General features: G+C 45.1%; 2 protein-coding genes across 10 annotated transcripts in view; one reads left to right on the top strand and one right to left on the bottom strand.

The window, feature by feature from the left end:
• The first annotated feature begins 3,220 nt into the window (after positions 1-3,220).
• Positions 3,221-20,115, top strand: CABYR (calcium binding tyrosine phosphorylation regulated). Of its 2 annotated transcripts, none has more exons than XM_034995768.1 (5): positions 3,221-3,954; positions 6,408-6,580; positions 6,680-6,733; positions 16,162-17,403; positions 19,432-20,115. In XM_034995768.1, exons 2-5 carry the CDS (start codon positions 6,433-6,435, stop codon positions 20,028-20,030), a joined length of 2,043 nt encoding a protein of 680 aa, XP_034851659.1. In that variant the 5' UTR covers positions 3,221-3,954; positions 6,408-6,432; the 3' UTR covers positions 20,031-20,115. The 2 variants fall into 2 exon arrangements, with proteins under 2 accessions (XP_034851659.1, XP_034851660.1); XM_034995769.1 differs by having other exon boundaries at positions 3,221-4,263.
• Positions 20,116-22,014: 1,899 nt separating this feature from the next.
• The window catches only part of OSBPL1A (oxysterol binding protein like 1A), a 224,526-nt gene continuing 223,292 nt past the window's right edge, over positions 22,015-23,248 (bottom strand). For all 8 annotated transcript variants that reach the window (XM_034995759.1, XM_034995760.1, XM_034995761.1 and 5 more), the window contains one exon: positions 22,015-23,233. In XM_034995759.1, the coding sequence (XP_034851650.1) occupies positions 23,131-23,233 (103 nt within the window). In that variant the 3' untranslated portion in view covers positions 22,015-23,130. The remainder of the gene's footprint in view (positions 23,234-23,248) is intronic.

Genomic DNA, 23,248 nt, shown 5'->3' with positions numbered 1-23,248 from the left:
ATTTTTTAGAATCCTGTTGGTGGTATATTTTGTAGAAAAAAAAATGGTTAAGCTCAAATCATCCTAAGAAGACACATAGTAGAGGGAGGAGACTTAGAAGCTAGGAAGAGGAAATCCAGAAAAGAGAAAAGGACAGCTGGGGGGTGGGGGGAAGGAGAATGGAAAGTCCGTCCATAGAAGATGTGCTCCTTCTTCTATAAAGTGTAAATCACCCAGTGCATTGTACTTGGCTTTCTTGTGAAAACTAGTAAGGGGGCTGAGTTATAGCTCCTAGTTGCCTGGGAGTATTGTAACCTGAGTGAGCTCTAGGTTACACTTTCTCCAATCACAGGCCAGTGGTTCACAAATTCTAATTTAACAAAGCAGCACTCTTTTGAGAATTTGATTCAGGAGGTACTAGATAGGGCTTAGGAAGGCTTTTTTTTTTTTTAATTTTCTTATTGTTATGTTAATCCCCATACATTACATCATTAGTTTTTGATGTAGTGTTCCATGATTCATTGTTTGTGCATAACACCCAGTGCTCCATGCAGAACGTGCCCTCTTTAATACCCATCACCAGGCTAACCCATCCTCCCACCCCCCTCCCCTCTAGAACCCTCAGTTTGTTTTTCAGAGTCCATCGTCTCTCATGGTTCGTCTCCCCCTCCGATTTCCCCCCCTTCATTCTTCTGCTCCTGCCATCTTCTTCTTTTTTTTTTCTTAACATATATTGCATTATTTGTTTCAGAGGTACAGATCTGTGATTCAACAGTCTTGTACAATTCACAGCGCTCACCATAGCACATACCCTCCCCAGTGTCTATCACCCAGCCACCCCATCCCTCCCACCCCACCCCCCACTCCAGCAACCCTCACTTTGTTTCCTGAGATTAAGAATTCCTCATATCAGTGAGGTCGTATGATACATGCCTTTCTCTGATTGACTTATTTCGTTCAGCATAACACCCTCCAGTTCCATCCACGTTGTTGCAAATGGCAAGATCTCATTCCTTTTGATGGCTGCATAATATTCCATTGTATATATATACCACCTCTTCTTTATCCATTCATCTGTAGATGGACATCTTGGCTCTTTCCACAGTTTGGCTATTGTGGACATTGCTGCTATAAACATCGGGGTGCACGTACCCCTTCGGATCCCTACATTTGTATCTTTGGGGTAAATACCCAGTAGTGCAATTGCTGGATCGTAGGGTAGCTCTATTTTCAACTTTTTGAGGAACCTCCATACTGTTTTCCAGAGTGGTTGCAGCAGTTTGCATTCCCACCAACAGTGTAGGAGGGTTCCCCTTTCTCCGCATCCCCGCCAACATCTGTCGTTTCCTGACTTGTTAATTTTAGCCATTCTGACTGGTGTGAGGTGGTATCTCACTGAGGTTTTGATTTGGATTTCCCTGCTGCCGAGCGATGTTGAGCACTTTTTCATGTGTCTTTTGGCCGTTTGGATGTCTTCTTTGGAAAAATATCTGTTCATGTCTTCCCATTTCTTGATTGGATTCTTTGTTCTTTGGGTGTTGAGTTTGATAAGTTCTTTATAGATTTTGGATACTAGCCCTTTCTCTGATATGTGATTTGCAAATATCTTCTCCCATTCTGTCGGTTGTCTTTTGGTTTTGTTGTCTGTTTCTTTTGCTGTGCAAAAGCTTTTTATCTTGATGAAGTCCCAATAGTTCATTTTTGCCCTTGCTTCCCTTGCCTTTGGTGATGTTTCTAGGAAGAAGTTCCTGCGGCTGAGGTCAAAGAGGTTGCTGCCTGTGTTCTCCTTTAGGATTTTGATGGACCTTAGGAAGGCATTTTTAACAAGCTCCTAAAAATGATTCTAATTCAGGTGGTCTAAATTAGAGAAACGCTGCCCTAGGTCATCATCTTTTGTTAAGTATTTTGTAAAGCTGAGAGATGAGACCAACACAAACAGAATTCTGTAGCAAGGCTGTGCTCATAGAGTATATTATCATGGGGCCACTGAGGAAATGCTTCTAACCGATTGGCTTTCTAAACTAGGATATTCCTGAGCTGAGTTTTATTTTTTTAAAAGATTTTATTTCTTCATTTGAAAGAGAGCACACAAGCAGGGGGAGAGGCAGAGGGAGAGGAAGAAGCAGACTCCCTGCTGAGCTGGGAGCCCCACAGACTCAGTCCCAGGAACTGGAGATCATGACTTGAGCTGAAGGCAGATGCTTAACCATTTGAACCACCTAGGTGCCCTGTGAGCTGAGTTTTAAAGAAGGATGTAGTCAGGTGAAAATGGACTAAATGAGATTTGAATTAGGCAGAGGTCCCACCGAGAACCTTGAACTTCTGTAAATTAAGTGTGGGGAGCAGGGAGCAATGGAAAACAAAGTAGATTTGCATTTTGCCTTTAGGTCCCTAGTGACTGAAAGGGGAAGGACAAGAAGATTGTAAAACCACATGAAATCATTAGGAGTTCTAGAAACCAAAGCAGCAAATGGTCGTTTGAAAATGTTTGGTTAAATGTTTTCACTGTAACAATTTGCATTTCAGAGGGACTTGGACAAAACAGTTACTGAAGAAATGTGGAAAGAGTAAGGGCTTGACGTGAGTCTCAGATATTCTGCACAGTCTCTAACACCTGTGTGTCCAAGATGGCCTGTTAAGGTTTGGCTACATAAGCATAAATGTCTCTGATTCCCAGAAGACACCATAAAGGGGGTGTGTACTTGGGGTTTTTAGTAGGTCAGTTTCTATCTTTGATGGTTAAATGTATTATGAACCAAAGCATCAGAAATCATGACAGCTTCATTTCACTTGTATCTACCAAAGCGGGGCTGGGGGTAGGGATGAAGGACAAAAAAATGTACCATCTGCAGGCCTGTCTTCACACTCAAAGTGTAAACTTAGCATTTCTCCTTTTAAAATATAATTTTCGTGAGAAGAGGGAGCCTGCCACGTAAGGGGAATTCAGTAATTATTATATGGATGAATTAATATCCATAGAAAGTGCTCTGTGCATCATAGATGTAGACCAGAGCCTTAACATTGCCTCTTATTTTTAAGAGCTCTGGAAGCCTTAACTGTTTGAGTTAAAAAAAAAAAAAAAAAAGTTTTTATCAGATAGCTGCCCCGAAGATGTTATTTGATGGTTGATTTCCAGCGGTTCCTGCTTTTTAAATATATGAAAATGGATGACAGTGAAGCCTGTTTGGAATTTGGGCCTCATGATTGTGGTGGTGGTGAACGCCCAGTACAAACCCGTGAGCCTGACTGGTGAGAGAGCGGGTATTGGAGAGGAGTGCGCCTTGCCTCACTTGGGTCCGAAACGGCAGCCGGCTCCTGCCCTGTGGTTTGGGGAGGGTGGGTCGTGCCCCAGGTAGTGCAAGACCCGAATTAACGGGAACTGGAAGCTTCAGGATTGGTGCCAAATTCTCTTTCCACAGGGGATTTTTCTCAGAAAGTACTGTGTTGCATGAAACTGCTCGTCTCTATACTAGTGTTTGTTATGTATATCGTGACATTAATTCTCCGAAAAGGTGACTGAAAAGTAACACCATGTTGGGCTGAGGGAGTAGTGTGAAGAGGCGCGGTGGTGACGGCGAGAACTGCCATAAATCTATTTCTCTTTCCTTCTACAACAGCTCTTATTTTATATTGAGCGACCAAAAGCGGAGAGGCCGTCGCCTTGACTGACTCCTGGCCGTTTGAAAACGCCAGTTTCCCTACGCCCTTTCTTTCGTATTCCGTCAGAAAACGCGAGGCGCTCCCGCCCAGCGGAGTTCCAGCCTTTGTCCCCTTCTGCTCCTCATTGGCTGGGGGCGCCGAGGCTCCGCCTCTTTCCGTGGCCGCCGGGGCCCTCAGCGGGAGGGAGGGGCTTTGTGACGCACGGTCTGACGTCCGCAGGGGTATAAAGGCCCCGCTGGGAGCGCGGGCTCCTATAGGAGCCGCCGGCAAGGGGGCAACGAGGAAGCGCTTTAGAGCGTAGCCGGAAAGGAGAAGGTGGGGCGAGTCTGGAGAAAAGGCCCCCCACCCTGCGGCGCCGGAGGCAGTTAGGCCCTCGGGGCGCCTCGCGCGGTGGTGGACGGTTCTTCCAGTGTTGGGGACTGCGGAGGGCCTCTGCAGTGGGAGGCCGGTGGGGAAGGGCAGGCCCACACTGGCGAGTGTGGCGGAGCTCCCGGATCCCGGGAGGAGGGTCTGCCACCTGCTCCTCCTGAACTAGTGGACGCGGAACCGGGACGCCCACTCTCCCCCATTTTGCTGCCCTTGCCACCAAACAAATCTAACGGCAGACCAAGCACAGATCTCAGCGTAGGTCTTGAGGGACTGAATGGTTGTGTAGCGTTGGACGTTTCCAACAAGCCCCCACTGGCGCGTCCTCAGCCTCCAGCACTGTTGTCCTCCTCAGGCGTTAGCCCTGGGGGAGTGGGTAAAATGGAAGTTCACGGTTCAGCGCGGGGGTTCGGGGTCGTAAAACTTGTTTTTGAGAATCTTTAAAGGAGAGGTGTGGGAAGAATTACGCAGTCACTTCTAAGCAATCTTCAACCTAGGTGTGTGAGAGTACCCGTTGATGTAGTCATGCTTGGTGTCCCAGGATTTCTCAACTTGCTCAGGACTGTTCTCTGCATGGGACTGTGTTGTAGGACGCTCGGCATCCCAGGTCCCGGGGCACAGAAAGGCCCCGCACAGGCCCAGAGCCTGGTGTGGGTGGGGATGCAGCTACCACCTGCGCTGAGAACCAGTAGGATCTCTGCACGGTCATTCTCGCCACCGTTGGTCGCATCAACTGCTAACTGCCTGCAGAAAGGGTGTTTTGGTAGCTCCATCATGGCTATTAGTAAGCCACTTACCCGAACACGACTATCTGCTCTCACTGGAGTGCAAAGTGTGTACTTGAAAAAATGATATACGTATATACACACACACAAATATAGTGTAAGTATATATATGGATCATACATACAATTACTGCCTATGTCCCTTGACGTTTAGCATGTGGGCTTGCCTGCTACAGTAGTTTTTTAAAGATGGTTAAATTTAGTAAAGGTCCCATTGACTTATACTCTAAGCAGGTTTTCATTAAAGGATTCAATACACTTAATTATATCCTCGAAGGGTTTGCTTTGGCCAATAGAGATTCATTTTTTCCCTGATCTTTGGGAAGATGAAATGCGCTTTTAAATATTCAGCATTTTGCTATATGACACATTACTTTTTATTAGAGGTTGGCTTCTTGTATAATTGCTATAACTAAACTGTGCAACTTAGCCCCATGAAATTCATTACTCTCTTTACTGTAGGGATGTTGTTGACATGATTGATTATCTCACACTATTCTCCCCTTTATGAGGACTCCTAGGAGAAATTTCTCCTGGGTCTCAGTGTTCAGAGTACTTGTGATTCTCCCAGACAACTGATTTTTTTTTAAACCTCAGGAAACATGAATCATTTAACCAACTGTTTCCTATTTTGTGATGTCTGGTTGGTAGCTCAGGTGCTGATTCGACCCCATCTTTATCAAAGTGTGGGGCCTATGGCTTGTAGTGGGATACCAACCTTAGCTGTAGCTTCATCATATTTTCCTAGCATAATTTTGCCCTTACCACTGAACTCATTTCCTTAAATACTTAGTTTTGTTCTTTACATGTATTTGTAAACCTTCTTAAATCATTTTCTACAATGAAACAACACACACACACACAGTTTAGAATGGCAACCTCTGCAACTCTTGAGCATTGTAGGTTAGACTATGCAATACCCTTGGTAGCACTTAAAATCCAGAAAGGCAGGAGGAGGGGGAGAGAGAGGAAAACAAGGGCAGAGGTTAAGGGAGGATATGAAAAAAGAAAAGCATATGGTGGTGGGTGGTATGATACCACAAGTAACTTAATCCTATTCTGATTAATGTTAAAGCAAAATTAAATTTAAAGCTAAAAATTGTATACTGAAAGCTGATCAATGTGTCCAGGGATAGATTTAGAAATACGAGGAAAAAGACATTTTCTTGTAGAAAAACCCAATTCTACATTTCTATTTGATGAAGGCACAGAAAAGCCAATGCCCATGTAGTTTGGAAGGATCTTGTTTAGACACAGATACATGAGCTTGATTTATCTTTCTTGAAATTGTACTGTGTAAAATACTGAATTTCACAGGAACAAGTTTGGTTGTTTGATTTTTCCTTCTTTGTTTTTAATATCCTAGAGTTCTTGGCAGGGCTTTTCCCATGGGTTTCTTTAATAGTACCATATTGCTCATCTGCACATAATAAGCTATTGGTTGTGTGTGTGTGTGTGTGTGAGGAATTACCCCATTTTAGCTAGAATAAATGCCTAGAGATTAAACTCAAGCTAATAATTTCAATAGGACATAGGTTTATTCTTAGAAACTATAGTTAACTGATGAACATTTTAATAAAAAACATATACTATAAGACTTTGTTTTTCTTCATTATAGTTGAGATTACAGACATCCTGCCAAAATGATTTCTTCAAAGCCCAGACTTGTCGTACCTTATGGCCTCAAGACTCTACTTGAAGGAGTCAGCAGGGCCGTTCTCAAAACCAACCCGCCAAACATCACCCAGTTCGCAGCATTTTATTTTAAAGAACTTATTGTGTTTAGAGAAGGTTTGTTATTCCTTTAGATTATATATTTGTTGCTTTGAAAAGGAAGGCATTTTAAATTGGGCATTTTATGTATCTAATTTCCTGTATTTATTCCTTTAGGGAATACTTCTCTGGATATAAAAGATCTTGTTAAACAATTTCATCAGATGAAAGGTAAGTACAAGTGGTAACAGTTAAATAATATTAGGTATAAATTAGTGCATCATTGTTACCATACATTTAAGCTTAAGAATGATGCCCATAAATATTTTCTGTTTTATCTCACTGATGTTTGTTAAAAATAAGCCATCAGTGTGATTATTTAATTATTTGATCCATTTTTTTTTAAATCTGGAGATAGTTTGGAGGATTTTAAATCTTTAAAAAACAAAAAATAGGAAAAACTCATCTCCTGCAAACCATTTGGTACAATGAGACCTCGAACAGTGTGGATAAGCTAGGACTCAAACCCTTTCCAATGTCCCCATCTTTAAGGAAGTACACTGAACTTTGAAGAAAATTGGATGTTGTAGTAATGAAGACTCAAATTATAATGAGTTACACTACCTAAGAAAGTTATATAAACATTCTTCTTGGAAGATTTTTTTATATTATTAAATAAAGAAACATCCTTTTTTCTTTTTTCCTCCCTGTGATAGGTTAACTGCAGTCCAGTCGGAGGGCAGGGGATCAATTAGGGGTTACTGACCGTCTTGTCTGTTCCAAGAGTCTCTAGATAGTGAAGAGAAGTTTTTCCTAGAAAGTGGTCTTCTCCAGCCCATCTCTGTGGCCTAGGGCCATCCCTCTGCTTAGAAAAGAAGTTGTGTTTTATGTGTATATGTGTAAACGCCTATGTGAATTGAACATGACAGCATGAAATTGCATTGACAGAAGAGACAGGGAGAAAGAGAAAGGCACAATTTACATGATGGGAAGATCAATTAAATTGGTCATCCCAAGGACAGGCATCCACATCTAAAAGAATGGTAAGGAGAAGCTTTTGGCAGAATTCTGTGGAGAAAACGGAGACTCGTGGTCAGTGAGGGAAATAAGGAAATAATTTTTGCTGCGTTGGCTGGCCAATATTTTGGAATGACTGTAGAGAAAGAAAAGGTAGGATCAGTGAGGTTGAGCCACGTTTAAACTCTGCCAGTTTGGTGATGCCAATACTAGTCAAGCTGGGGAGAAGTCAGGAGTAGAATGTAGGAAAATGTAAAAATTGAGGATTTGGATACGCAGTGAAAGACATACCCAAAACAGAAAACAAGACTAAAATCAGCAAGAGTCCACATTTGAAGGGAGAGTGAAGCGCTGTGGTTCAGGAATATTTTACTCTCTAGTCTGACTGCTTCCCTGCAGGGTCCTGATGGCATTCTCAGCTTACCACGGGACTTAGGTCTGGGATTTGCTTGCCACCAGCAGGATATACACACAAGTGCTAGAACACTGACCATTCTCCCCTTCCCTACTAGGCTGGTTTCCCAAGAAGTCAAGGTAATTATGGGCTTGTACTCATGCCCTCTACACCAGGAGCTATGTTTGAGAGGCCTGGGAGTGAGCAGGCTTCCTATGTTTGAGAATGGTGGTAAAGTTGGTGAATCATTATAGTGGGATGTAACTAACTGGTAGCTTTTGAGGCTAATTTGTTTACTCAGGAACTTACCCACCATTCAACTTAGCAAGTGGACTAAACTAATGTGGATTAGTTTAATTAACAGACAGAACTAATGGAACAGCTATACTTCCGATGGAGGTAAGAAGAGGGAGATACTTTTCTCCTCCAGTAACTACGGATACCAAGGCAATTTACATAACGTGCAGATTATCCTAAAAGTGAGCTCGCCATATGGTTGTAGATACAGACTGCTCTTTGGTAGTAGAGTAGAAATGAACATTGCTTGTTCTAGTTTACTGGGGAGATGGGAAGGTAACATGAAAGTATGACCAGATGACCAGAAAACAGAGTTCTTTGTTACTGTCTAATACCAGTTTGGCTCATTTATCTGCCTTTTATTGTCATATCAACTGGTTTCTTATTGGCAAACAGTGTCCATTAACTTAGGTCCTATCAGAGAGACTGCATGAGTCCCATCTACATCCAGGAAAGCATCACTCTGGGCTAAAGAGGGACTAGGTAGGGATATACACCATAAGGTTTCCATTTGGTAGGGCTTTTCCTCCGCTGAATGACATCCTCCTATCTTCTAACTGGTTTAATTCCTCAACTGCTATTCCTGTGGGAGTGCCAAGCACATTTGGCTGCATGGTGGTTCAGTTCTCTACAATAAAAATGTGGATAGAACAGGTGGCATCTTTTGCTTCCTCTAAATACACTTCCCTTACATGGATCCCTGTGTTAGGTATGGAATGGTGGCACCTTTAATGCCCTACATGCTCTGTTGGTCCCAGGGATTGTGGCTCTCCCAGGCTTTCCGTGATTTGCAATATGGGAACATGGACCATTCTTTGAAGACTATGTCTGCTGACCCTTATTCTGGTCTTTCGGTCTCTTCAGCATGAGGCGAGGTCAACCTAAAGGCAGCATCAGGTATTAGCACTTGGTAATATGGGGCAGAGGCTCACTCACATCCCTGGTGCCCTGGTCCCCACTCATCTCCCCGCTATCAGATGTGAGCACGAAAGACAATTTGTTTTATGTCCACCGTACATCCCTGCACATATCATTTGTTTTATTCGAACACTTCATCCTGGATTTTTCTTGGAATGAAGCCCATTTTTGGTAGGCTTCTTTATAGGGCCAGTAGTGTTTACCCATCTCCCCAGTGCCTTTAAAAATTCATGTAAACTCAGATGATGGAAGAGGGAGGAGGAAAAGAACCAGACACGAGAGCAAACTTTTCTTCTGTTCTCTCATCGCTTCCCTCGTTATCCAGAGCCTAGGAATTTTGGGATGGCCCTGGCTCTGTCCAGGCCTCCCCTGTGGCTTTTGACCCACATTATGCCTATTTCCAAAGCAGCTCATGCTGCGAAACACTTCCTGGTTTAATTCTGCAATTGGATGAACCAGATTGCGCTATCATATAAATCAGAGAAAGTGCCCCCATTTTTCAGTCTTCTCAGGAGAGTTTCTTCATTAATAGCACTGAATCATTAATTGAGGGGATTTTAGAAACTCAGGTGATCTTTTAAGGCAGAAGAGTTGTCTCTTAAGTTCTACCACTTACTATGTCACAGGTAGGAAAGGAAGGGAAAGAGGAATGGAATTATCGAGTACAGGCATACCTTGGAGAGACTTGGTTCAGGTCCAGACCACCACAATAAAGCGAATATTGCAATAAAGCCAGTTAAATGGTTTTTTGGTTTCCCAGTGCACATAAAAGTTATGTTTATACTATACTGTAGTCTACTAAGTGCGCAATATTATGTCTAAAAAAAAGGTGTATGTATCTTAATTTTAAAAAATACTTTATTGCTAAAAAATGCTAACTACCATCTGAGCTTCCAGAGAGATGCCTCGATGTTGGTGGCTGCTCACTGATCAGGGTGGTGGTTGCTGAAGGTTGGGGTGTCTGTGGCAATTTCTTAAAATAAGACATCAGTGAAGTTTGTTGCACCGAATGATGCTTCCTTTCAGGAACGATTTCTCTGTAGCATGAATGTTGTTTGACAGCATTTACACACAAAACTTCTTTCAAAATTAGAGTCAATCTCAACCCTGCTGCTGCTTGATCAACTAAGTTTATAGAATACTGTACATTCTTTGTTGTCATTTCAACAATCTTCACAACATCTCCACCAGGATTGTAGATTCCATCTCAAGAAAGGACTTTCCTTGCTCATCCATAAGAAGCAACTCCTCATCCGTTCAGGTTTGATCATGAGCTTGCAGCAGTGCAGTCCCATCCTCAGGCTCCGCTCCCAATTCTAGTTCTCTTGCTGTTTCCACCACATCTGCAGGGACTTCCTCCACTGAAGTCTGGAACCCCTCCAAGTCATCCATGACTTTGGAATCAACTTCTTCAAGATGCCTGTTAATGTTGATATTTTGACCTCATCCCATGAATCACAAATGTTTTCAATGGCATCTTAAGAGTGGTGAATCCTTTCCAGAAGGTCTTCATCTGACTTCACCCAGATCCATCCGAGGAATCATTATCTTTTACAATGATAACCTTATGAAACATATTTCTTAATTGAAAGTTGAAATTCCTTGATTCATGGACTGCAGTACCGACATATTAGCGGGCATGAAACCACATTCAGCTCATCATACCTCTCTATCAGAGCTCTTGGGGTGACCAGGTGTATTGTCAATGAGCAGTAATATTTTGAAAGGACTCTTTTTTTCTGAGCAGCAGGTCTCAACAGTGGGCTTAAACTACTCAGTAAACTGTAGTGTAAACAGACATGATGTCTTCTAAGCCTTGTTGTTCCATTACTAGAGCACAGGCAGAGTAGATATAGCATAATTCTTCAGGGCCCTAGGATTGTCAGAATGGCAAAGGAGCTTTGGCTTCTAGTTAAAGTCACCAGCTGCAGTAGCCCCTAACAAGACAGTCAGCCTGTCCTTTGAAGCTTTGAAGCCAGGCATTGACTGCTCCTCTCTAGCTATCCAAGTCCTAGATACCATCTTCTAATATGAGAATGTTTCATCTACGTTGAAAATCTATTGTTTAGTGTAGTCACCTTTGTTAATGATCTCAGGGCTTCTGAATCACTGGCTGCAGCTTCCTTTAAGCTTTCCTTTAAGAACTTTTCCTTTGCATTCACGACTTGTCTAACTGGTTGGCAGAAGAGGCCTAGCTTTCGGCCTGTCTCAGTTTTCAAATGCCTTCCTCATTAAGCTTAATCATTTCTAGCTTTTGATTTAATGTGCGAGACACGTGGCTCTTCCTTTCACTTGAACATTTAGAGGCCATTATAGGGTTATCGATTGGCCTAATTTCAATATTGTTGTGTCTCTGGGAGTAAGGGAGGCCCTAAGGGAGGGAGACAGATGGGGAACAGCCAGTCATTTGTGCCTGACAAAGGGCTGCCACAAACCTTCAATTTGTAAAAAATACAGTATTTGTGAAGTGAAATGCAGTAAAATGAGAGATTTTGTCCTAGGTACTTAAAAATATTTTGTCAATTAAAGCAACTTTATAAGTAGGTGACATCATTACAATTTTACTCAAGAGAAATGTGATGCTTGGGCATGATTAAAAAACTTGTAAGCTTCCAAATATTAATTGGTAGGGTTAGGATGGAAACTTAGATCTTCCTAGCAGCATAACTCATGTTCTTCCCATAGTAAATAACATTCTATGATTCCTTTGGAAAAACTTGAAATTCTTGAACTGAAAGAGTAAAGAAGAATTTTAGCTCCCTTTCCCCATAGTATCTCCTACTCTTTCACTTCTTCCTCTCTGGTCACCTTCTTGTGTAGAACCCAAAGCCAGATTGTGCTAGATTGTGCTAGTTCTCACTTTTTCACCACCAGTGAGGGTAGGACAGTGGTTTCCCCATGCAGAGTGGCAAATGAGATCTCAACACCATCCCCTTCCATCCCCCTCAGCTTCACTGAGTCTAGTTTCTAGTATCAGTCCTGTCCCATATCCAACAAAGGCAGGACATAGCTAACTCTTTGGAAAAATCAAGAAGGCCTAGCCCAACTGAGTTAACCTGTTAACTTTTTTTTTTTAAAGATTTTATTTATTTGAGAGAGACAGATAGTGACAGAGATAGCGAGAAAGAGCACAAGCTGGGAGGAGAGGGAGAAACAGGTTCCTGCTGAGCAGGGAGCCCAACGTGGGGCTCGATCCCAGGACCCCGGGATCATGACCTGAGCTGAAGGCAGACGCTTAACGACTGAGCCACCCACGTGCCCCAAACTGTTAACTTTTCTTAATGATCCTGGACATTCTTGGCTTGGCCATAAATTGTAATTATAATCATACACTGCTGCTGATCATTGGGCCCAATTTCAATTTCTATGCACCACAGCAGTTATGCATATCATTAAATGTCTTGAGTTACTCATATTAAATATTCATAATGTTTTTAGTTTAATTCTTATGCCAGATTCTATTTTTATGCATTATTTTCACAGTTTGTTACACATACTTGTGGCTATTCTCTCTTATTAAGTAAATGAGAAATGTATCAATTTCAGGACAATCTATACTAAATTGTGTGAAGCTCTGGTGCTACTCTGCACTTTCCTGGGCATTTTGTCAAGTAAGGCTATACTGATTCCCTAAACAGGGATGGGTATTGTGCCAAAATGATCCTTTTTATTTCTTGAAGTCTCATATTTGCCTAGGCAGGGTGGTAATTTGTACCAAGGTAGAATTTCATTAAGTTTAAAAAAGGTTCAAATGATTATCTGGTTGTGATATTGGGAGGGGGCCTTGGGTCATTTATGTTTTACATTGTGGTAAGATTAATCAGTTGGGGAATAGTCCATACTAAAGAAGACAAATCATGGAACCAGTCAATGGTATTGTCAAGAGTTGGGGTCAGATTGGCAGCCTAGGACAGAAATACAGGGTTAGGATTAAGAGAGGAAGCAGATATGGCAGACCAGGAAAGTGAAGACAATGAGGTCAGGGACACTAGGACACAAGAGTCAGTATGAGCAGGAAGAACATCTTGGACCTAAGAAGGTAAGTATAGCTCTTTGCTCTCCGGGAACATTGATAGCGCCCTATTGTTCATAAAATCAAAACTCCTCAGTGTCACAGGGATATTTCTGAAGAATATTAAACTAGTGTATAGTGATTTCAGATAGCCTCCCATTGTTCCTGTTAGTTCCGTCCATCTCTACCCATTGGAGCGTTCATTTGCTTTAGGGGAAATGCGAATAGGAAGTCATTACTCAGTAGTGAGTTTCCAAAGTTCCTAGTAAGAAACACTTCGGAGTTTTCCAGGAGCCTGTTTTTGTTGAGAGAAGATTTTCTTGGAATTTCCAGAGCTGACTTTTAACTTAAGAGCCAAAGGTACCAGAATCAAGTTTTTATTTTGTATATGCCATAGGATATAAGCTCATTTCCTGCTGCAAAGGGAAGGGAAATAGGAAGTCCGTCCTGGCGTGGGACTGTGGTCCCGGGGCGTGGGGAGTGCACACCAAGTGCTAGCTGAGACCGAAGGTGGTTATTAGGAAGGTGGGGAGAATCTGTGATTGGAACGCTCTAAACCCTGACCAAAAGGCTTGTGCTGTGCTTTCCCGGGGGCCTCTCAGAGCGGCTGCATGGTTAGCATGGCTCTGCATTTAGCGTAACACATGCTACGCTATGTTCACATGTGCTGTAATTGTCACAATCAGACCTGCGGTAAGTGTTGAATAAAAGAATTGAATGTGAAGAGGTAGATTAGAAATCATGGAGAGTCTTTCTCAGGTGGGCCACAGATGAGATTTCTGGTGTGCCAGGGCCCACACGTGGCCGGTAGTTGGTCCAGATGTGTTCTGATGGTCCCAGAGTGCTGACTAGCAGGGAATCGGGCTGGGACAAAGTGACGTCGCTCACCCTGCCGGCAGAGCGCTATAGCACATACTGCCCAAGCTGGGGACAAAATAAAAATTGGCAGCTAGGCCTCCGATGCTAAAGAGGACCAAATTAAATTAGGAGGGGCATCTCCCAGGAAATAACAGGCTCATTTTCGACAAAGTGGAAATCCTTAAGTGACTACGACCACGTCAGGGACCAACGCCTAGAGCGCAAGCACTAGGAGCGGGGGCTCTCCTCGAGGCCACCCAAGAGCCAGCAGAGAAGAGCAATGTAGGTCAGAGCCAGAGCTGACTCTAGCATTCGGCTTCCTTCTTTAGAAGTGGGCGAATCTTTGATAAATAGCCCCAAAAGATTGAATAATTAACCAAAGAGACTTTTAAACTAGAAGGGCTAAATATTTTTAACCTATATCAAAAGTAAATTTTGCCATTTGGAAATAAGCATTTTAATGCAAACAGAGCAAGTAATGCTGACAACTCTGTCATAAATTTTGATCCCTTTCCAAGACCAGGCCGTGCAAACTAAGCTTTCTGCGATCTGAATCTCTCCTCCCTTTGCCGCCCTCTCTGCACCAGCCAGACAGCTTGTCATCGCCTGGTTTCTGGCTTCTGCTACTTCCCTCTCCAGGAGTCGCTACGCACCTTTCAAATCCTACCTGTCCATAAAGTCCAATTCACTATTTCACTTATCAGATCTTTCAGTTCCTCCCCATTGCCAGACGCTGTGCCAGGGAAAATCAGTGCAAGAAGAGATCTTTCACTGTCAGCTATGATGGGGGGGCTGCTACCACACTCGGCCTCCTCTCATCGACCATCGTAAAAGCTGGAGCAATTCTGTAAACCGAAGCCCAGTGCCTGGATCCTTGGGAGGAGGAGTTCACGGAAAGTGAGCCCCCTCTTCACCCTAGCAGCATTTCTCAACTTCTTGCACAAGGCAAGCGAGGCCCAGCATAGAGTGGAAGCGTGTCTGGGAAGAGAAAATGGAGGGTTTGGGGCTACTACTATGGCTGGGATTTGGGCAACAAAGCATGAGAGAGGGGGTGTTTGCAGAGAAGGAGCCCCCAAAGCCTGCCAAGCATTTCCTTTGGGTTGCTGGCCAACTCCCGAGCTGTGTGTGGAGGACAGCGTGAGGCTTAGCAGGGAAGAGCTGGTGGGAGACTAGAAGCTGAGTGGGGATTTCGGAAGCGGGGTGCTGTCGGGGGCGGTGGGTTTGGGCCCAACTGACACGAAGAGGCTTGTGAAGCCCTGGTGATGCAGTGAACCCCAGGAAGGTCAGAGCTGAGGAATAAAGACAGTATGCGAGGAGTAAGAACCAAGCTGAAACACACCCACTTTCTGCTTTTCCTGCCGATGTCATTGTGATACGCAGGACATGCTTCCCCAAGAGAAAATGTGCAGTTGAGCAAGCAGCTGTGAAAGCGGCTGATGAGGGAGGGGGGTGGGGCACAGACAGAGAAGAGGGTTTCACAGCATCTTCTCCACCCTAGGAGCTCCTCTAGGTCATCTGCTGACGGATCTGGAGGTCTCTTCCTGCCCCTCTTGTCTGGGTCAGTTCAACTTTGGCTGCTGCCTTATCATACCTCGCCAGCAAGTGCTACCATTTTTAGGTCAGACTATAGGATGTTTCCTAATGTCAAAATATTCTATAGGCCCCGTTTTCCCACTCATTGTTAAGTTTTATATACCAGTTGTCTTAAGTTGAGCACTGCCTTTATTAACATGAGAGCATTTGTTTCATTAAGAAGCTATTCCATCAGCTGAAGATCAGACCACTTACTGCTCAGGTGGAACCCCCTTTCCCAGAACCCTTGGGTTTTGTGTAGAAGTTTAGATCAGGAGCTTTTTCCATGGAGGATTCCAGCTTCCTTAGTTCTAGGCAGAGTTACGGTCTTTCCCCGACGCAGACCAGCTGAAGGTGGTATCTGATTCCGTTTTGTCACGGTGCTACGTAGTCCCTGATTTCTGAGATGAGCTGAGGTGTCTTCTGAGTGGGTAAGGACAGGGAAGTTTCAGTACCCATTCTAAATCACAGATGCTGAAATTAGGCAAAACTCTTCTGTGCTTCTCTGTGTATTGACATCTGAAAGTTCAACCTATTACTGCTTTAAAATTGGGGGGGATATCCGCTTATTAACCCATCTGGCTTTTTTAGTAGAGAGGTGGTCAGAAGGAACGACACAAGAGAAGAAAGCAGAATGTATGAAAGAACAGGTAGGAACATCTACAGTTTCCCAAGAACCTACACGGATGGAGAAATCTACAGACACAGAGGAGGACAATATCGCTGGACCACTGTTTATGAACAAAACCACTCAGTTCCCATCAGTTCACTTGGAGGTGCTCCAGGAACCCGAGGAGACATCCGAAGCAGCTCGTGGTTCCAGTTTGAAACCGTCTACCCCTAAGGGGATGACCCCACCCTCATCACCACCTCCAGCAGCCGTGTCACCCGAGTTTGCTTATGTCCCAGCGGACCCAGCTCAGTTCGCTGCTCAAATGTTAGGTAAAGTTGCATCTGTTCATTCTGATCGGTCTGACGTGTTAATGGTGGATGTGGCCACGAGTATGCCTCTGTTTTCCGACGAGGTGCTGAGCTCAGAGGCTGCTGAAGATGCCCGGGTGGCCACTCCTGCGTATTCTGCAGAGGGGGCAGTCCTGCAGGTTCTGAGCCAAACAGCTGTCCGTGTAGATTTGGGTTCTAAACTTAAAGACGATGAAGCTGTACCAGCAGCGGCTTCCTCCTTCCCCTTGCAGGATGAACAAGACCCTCCTGCTTACGATCAAGCTCCCGAGGTCCCTTTGCAGGCTGATATTGAGGTCACCTCATTCATTCGCGTATCGTCTATCTATAACAATGAGCCTGTGACTGAAGGAGTTACTTATGTCGAGCAAATACCAGAACACATAGTTATCCCTTTTACTGATCACGTTGCTTCTCTTAAAGCAAACAAGCCACCACTTAGTCCCATTCCTGTAGCACTCGCCACAGGCATGTCCGAGAAACCTGTAGGTTCGGTAAAACCGCTGGAGGAGGATGCAAATTATTCCTCAGTATATATGGAAGCAGAAGCAGCCATTCTGCTCCCTGACCCCTCTTTGAAAGGTCAGTCTGCACAGTTCCCGGATGCACAGGGCTCCACCAAAGCAGTAGGCTCTGAAAAACCTCTGCACGTTGAAACGGAGTTCACTGCCCTAGTCCCTGGCAACCCTGCGCAGGAGTCCCGGGGAAACTCTGCAGCCCAGGAGATGGAGGCCAAACTCGTGCTCTCTGGGGAAGCTACCACCGCAGGGCTCTCGGCTGTGCCGGGAAGGGCAGCTGGTGGTTCCCCCCCTCCTGTTCCAGAACCCGAACCACAAGGGGAAGCAGCACTCGGACAAGGTTTGATGGAGCCAGGTAAGAAAACCAGATACTTACAAAATTACCAATTACATTTTCAGGTGACCTCTGTGTTTCAGGTAACCACGGACGTGGGCTCCCTCCAGGTTGGTCAAAGGCTCCCTTTTCAATAGCTTGTAAGATGGCAAACCTCTGTAAAGGCCTTGTCGTACTTGAGATTTTACTCTTATGAGAGGAGTGATTTTAAAGTGACATCACCACAGCTTGGCCTCCCAGTTGGGTCACCTAGCAGTTTCAGACAGCACACGGAGTGAAAAACCTGAAGAGCCTCCTGTCAGGCCCCAAACCTGTGATCCGAATCTGCTGTTGCGAACGTGGGCCATGGGGTGTTGCTTTGAAATGGCTCACTTGTGAGTGTCAACCTCCAACCACACAACGCCCTCCAGAGAGACATGGTGGTGTGTCGCCCGTGCTTTCGCCCTGCAGTGGGAGAGGGCCCTGCAAGCGGGTGTGGGGAGCCCTGGCTCCCTGCCGGGGCGGGGGGTAGAGGGGGGGCTCCTGCAGCCGTGAGGGCAGCCCCAGAGCTGGACGGAGGGGGCGGCTCGGCCGCACTTCTGTCCCCCGGGTGAGCGCAGAGGCGGCCGCAGCTAAGCCGACTGGCCTCCCGTCAGCAACCCCGACGGGCGAAAACCCCGCCGCCGGCTGCGCTGCCGGACGTCCACCGGGCTTGCCCGTGACACAGACCTGGCTTGATCTCTCCCTCCCTCCAACTCTGGACTTAGGCCTGCCCCCCTCTCGCCCCCTCCCCTTGAGGGCTAGATGGAGCCGACCTCCCCGCTCCCTTTTGCAGAAACCCTCTCCACGCTGACTCTTCCCAGAGCCGGAACGGTCAAGTGTTACCAAAGCAGGTGTTCTGGGATCAAATTCTGTCTGGCAGTGTGGCGGGGTCCGCACCACTGAAAAGGCCGAGGGCAGCGCTGGGAGCTGGCGTGCGGGACGGGCACGCGCCTTGTGGCGGGAGCAGCAGTGGCTCCCCAGTCACGGCTCCCCAGTGCCTCGCCCTTTTTCTGAAGCACCACGTGGAGATTTCAAACGGAAGACTAGGCTTGTATGTATTTTTCACTGGCTTGCGGAAGGATCCATTGACTGCATCTGAAGCTACTGAAAACTGACCAGCTTAATCATGTGCATAGTGTTCTGTTCTTTTCTGGGGAAGAAAAGCTGCACGAGGGATGCGAGGCCCAGCGTTCAAACGGTGAACTCAGTACAATTTGGGCCCCATGCCACTCCGTCGGGAAGGAGCTTCGCCTCCATCCCATCTTCTGGGACTTAGTTCCCCAAGACAGTACTGTCTTCATTAGTCAAGTCAAACTTGCCATCATAGATGCCTTGGTGTTAAATAGACGGGTGGCACTCCTAGAAGGCTTCCCCCCGCCGGCCCTTAAGGAACCCCTCTGGGACCAACCAGCCTTTTACTGCCACCTAGGACCTATGATTTCAAGCCTTGCCTACAGCCGGTGCTCTCTGGGGTTCTGAGTCCTAGATTATGTGATGTTCTGTGTGTGGTGTCCAATTAATGTGAGATTGTGGGGCCTGTAAAGGGCCAAAGAAACTGATAATGTGACCAAAAGATGACGCCCCCATGCGGACTTCTTTAGTAAAGAAAAAGTCACTCTGCAGATGCATTAACACTTTTTCACTGGCTTCACACACACGTCAATGGATTCTTTTGGTAAAGCCCCAAATGTGGATCCTCCACGTCGTGTGTGCGGGCGCTGCGGTGGCCACGTCTCAAGCTGGCCGCCCCGGGACCGGCGGCTTCGGATGAGATTGCTGCTTCAAGCACAACTCGAGCGCCCCTGCCACCTGCTAGCACGACGCTGTTCTCACTTTCCAGCGGTAGAGCGCCTCGCTTCTTTCACATTACCAAACACGATTTAGCCCTCTCTATAGCATGCTTTATGGCACACATTACTACTGCAGCTGTTTGTTTATATGTAAAGAAAACTTACAAAGACATTTCTGTGCATAGCGCCTGATACAGAGACCAACCTTTAATGCCTGCAAATTTTTTTTTTTTTATAGCCATAGCAGCAAGCGAAGCAGGACAACCACCACCATACTCTAACATGTGGACCCTTTATTGTCTAACTGATATGAATCAACAAAGCCGCCCATCACCGCCACCTGCACCTGGGCCTTTCCCCCAAGCAACCCTCTATTTATCTAATCCTAAGGATCCAAAGTTTCTGCAGCAGCCACCAAAAGTTACTTCTCCAACTTACGTGATGATGGACGACAGCAAGAAGACCAGTGCCCCACCTTTTATTTTAGTAGGCTCGAATGTTCAGGAAGCTCAGGATTGGAAACCTCTTCCTGGACATGCTGTTGTTTCTCAGTCAGATGCCTTGAAGAGATACGCTGCAGTCCAAGTACCCATTGCTGTTCCTGCAGATCAGAAATTCCAGAAACATACCCCAAACCCCCAGAATGGTAGTCCTCCTCCAAATGGACAAGATGTCCCCAGGCCACAAAGCCCAGTTTTTCTTTCTGTGGCATTCCCAGTAGAAGATGTAGCCAAAAAAGGTTCAGGATCGGGTGACAAACATACTCCCTTTGGAAGTTATGGTATTGCTGGCGAAATAACCGTGACTACTGCCCATGTTCGCAGAGCAGAAACCTAAAAATGGTAGGTAAACTTTCCTACCATAATATGTGGGCCTTAACACACTAGTACTTTGATTTGTTGACCTGAAGATAGAGGTATTTACAGAAGTTGAATGGAGATGTGCAGAGTCGGGGTTCCCAAGTTCATTACCCCCAATTATTAATAAGAAATGCACAGTACATGCACTGCACCAGGATGACTCACACTGAGGACTTGGGGCCTAAGACATGAGCCCATCCACCCAATCACCTTTGAATACCTGGTTCTTCAGCTAGCCCCGTGGAAGATGCTAAAAAGGGATGGCTTTATAAGAAAAAAGACATTAGGTAGGAACTTTTAATCTAATCGGTAGGTGAAGGGGTGGGTCGGAGCAGGTGCCAGACGTGAGCACTGCAGCCAACTGGAGAGAGAGGTGATAAGTCAGAGATGCCATGGAGCACCCCCTCACTGTAGCAGATTTGTTCCCTTGGAGCGTGAAGGTTTACAGCACAGGCAGGTTGGAAACACCTGAAGGAGCTAAAACAACTGGCATTACCTGAATCAGACCCTTTAATCACAAATCATCTTTAAGTTCTTCGTCCCACCAGTACCTAATGCCCTGTCCCGTGCTCATCCCACCTCCCCGCTGTGGGCAGAGCAAGGCCCAGACTTCCCCCTCCGTGGGCGAATGGACTGGAGAGTTCAGGACACCATGTTAAGAATGGTGAGGACAACAATGCTGACATAGAGCCTCCTTTGTTAGGGTGGTCAGGCCCGGATGTCAGCTGACCCGAGTCCCAAGAAGGAACCAGCCTTGCAGAGAGCGTACAGACTGGGCCTAGGGCAGGAAAGAGCAGGACTCCGACATGGCAAAGAGGCCAAAATGATGCTGGTGGGGAGGAGCTGGGGACAGCCCCTAAGATGACGCTGGAGCTGTGAAGGGGAACCATATGATTCAGGGCCCCTAGATCCATAGGACAGACACTGGGGTTGACAGCTCAGCAGGAAGCCAGAAGAATGACAGACCTAGAAGGCAGGAGGAGGTCACTAGAGGAAGCAGGGAGACAAGAAGGTACAATGCAAGGGTCAAACCCACACCCCAACGAGTTCAGTTACTTCAATGTGTGGGAATTTCACACTGAATATCCAATGGGCAAAAGCTAGATTTCCTTCACAGGCAGGCTCAAGTACTCTATGGACAGTATTTAAGGAGATAACTCCATTATCAAATCTTAGCTCTATGTGCCCTTCTCTGCCTTTGTAGACTTTCAGTGGAATTGTCAGAATGGCTGTTTTCAGCATGAAATGCTGGGATATTTCAGTGCAAATGCACAGACAGCTACATGATTAGATAAGAATTTAGTAATGGGAGGGTAGACCTCCCATTTCTGATCTGCCACTCACTTTACGTGTTCGGTTTTGTGATTAAACAATTCACTGCTTACATTTCTAACAGATGCTGGAAACGATGCCCTTTGAGCCAACGTTCAAGGTGGAGTCCGCCACCGAGCGTACTTGGTCAATAAACCTCATGCAAGCATAAAACCCTGTGCTCTTATTTTGTAACTGGGCCTAGGGCAGGAAAGAGCAGGACTCCGACATGGCAAGGAGGCCAAAATGATGCTGGTGGGGAGGAGCTGGGGACAGCCCCTAAGATGACGCTGGAGCTGTGAAGGGGAACCATATGATTCAGGGCCCCGAGATCCATAGGACAGACACTGGGGTTGACAGCTCAGCAGTGCTAGCTGCCAGGCTGGCTCCGGGGCCCTGCGGACGGCAGCACAGGGACTTCTCGGTAAGGACACTTGGTAACTGAGGATCAGATTAAGAAACCACACTTTTGGGGCACCTGGGTGGCTCCATTGGTTAAGCATCTACCTTCGGCTCAGGTCATGATCCCAGGGTCCTGGGATTGGGTCCCGCATCAGGCTCCCTGCTCAGCGGGAAGCCTGCTTCTCCCTCTGCCTGCTGCACCCCCTGCTTGTGTTCTCTCTCACAAAATCTTAAAACAAAAACCACACTTTTTGGGAACATTCTAAAGCCTTTATTTAGCATCAGGTAGATTATTTCATTATAACACTTGTTAACTTCAAGACGGCAATTAAAATAATTTACTGGCAGCTACCTAAAGCCCCTTAGAGCAAGATCTCAGTCTGGGGTTGGGTGGATAAATACCGTAAGATTAATGTACCCCAATTAAAGGGGCAAAGCTACTGTACAGGAGGTCTCCATACATATTTTAAGTACACAGGTACCTTGCAAACTTGAAATGCACAAGACCTCCTTTTATAGTTTGGTACTTATAATACATGAGTGCAACTTACTGTCTCTGGTGGCATTTGCCACAAAGTTGACGCATTTATAAAAAGGTTTGTCATTATGTAATGATGGTGATTAGAATCTATTTCTAGGGCATTTTTGTGAATTGCTAGATTTTATACAAATTTTCAATTCAAACACCTTTTAATTCTAAGGACCTTGATTACAGAAAATTGTAAAAATAAATTTAGAGCACTAAAGTGAAATACCTTTTCCAGTTTAATTCTTTAGAAGAGCTTTCAAATCAGGAACACCTGTTCTGAATATTCAGGTATTTTTTCTTTTTGGAGGTGGGAAGGGGTAAACTGGAGAGGATTAGTATGAAGAAAAGCCATCTTTTTAAAGTAGTCTTTACAAAATGACATAACCTTCTCTGCATTTGAGCACATAAACATTGTATAGAAGAGTTCTAAACATTTCAAAGTTACATCTAAAACATTCAAGCATGACGGCATAAAAATATTCAAAGTAACTTGATTTGGGATTACTATATAATTCCATAAAGCTAAAGGTACAGTTGGGTATAAACCTTCAGTAAATATGGCAATAACAACCATAAAAAGCATATTCTCCACACCGTTTCTCTTACCTCTATGAAACAGTATTTCAAATCAGTAAGTCTATTTGGATAGCAAAATTACCCATTTTTCCTTTCATCACCAATATCACCTTATGCCCTACTTTTGTTGGGTGAAATGCAAGTTATCTCATGAGCGGTTTTTTTTCTTAAAAGATGAGTAGAAACCAAGGAAAAAATTTAAAAACATAGGTTTAAGACTTATTTGTAGATTAGCCAAACACCCTGACTTGTCTGCACTTTAATAAATGTCAGGCAGATTGAAGTAGTTTCTGTCCCAGTAGCTGCCCGAGTAAAGCCAGTCCTGTGCTCCATTATAGGGGTTAGGACCTTGATGGAACCACCTGTTTGAAGAGAAA

This window comes from Mirounga leonina, unplaced genomic scaffold (assembly GCF_011800145.1).
Source record: "Mirounga leonina isolate KUSES-001 unplaced genomic scaffold, KU_Mleo_1.0 Mir_93, whole genome shotgun sequence".
In the NCBI taxonomy this organism is placed as follows: domain Eukaryota; kingdom Metazoa; phylum Chordata; class Mammalia; order Carnivora; family Phocidae; genus Mirounga; species Mirounga leonina.
The sequence above is the reverse complement of the archived record's forward strand: the minus strand, read 5'-3'. Positions and strand labels throughout refer to the sequence as shown.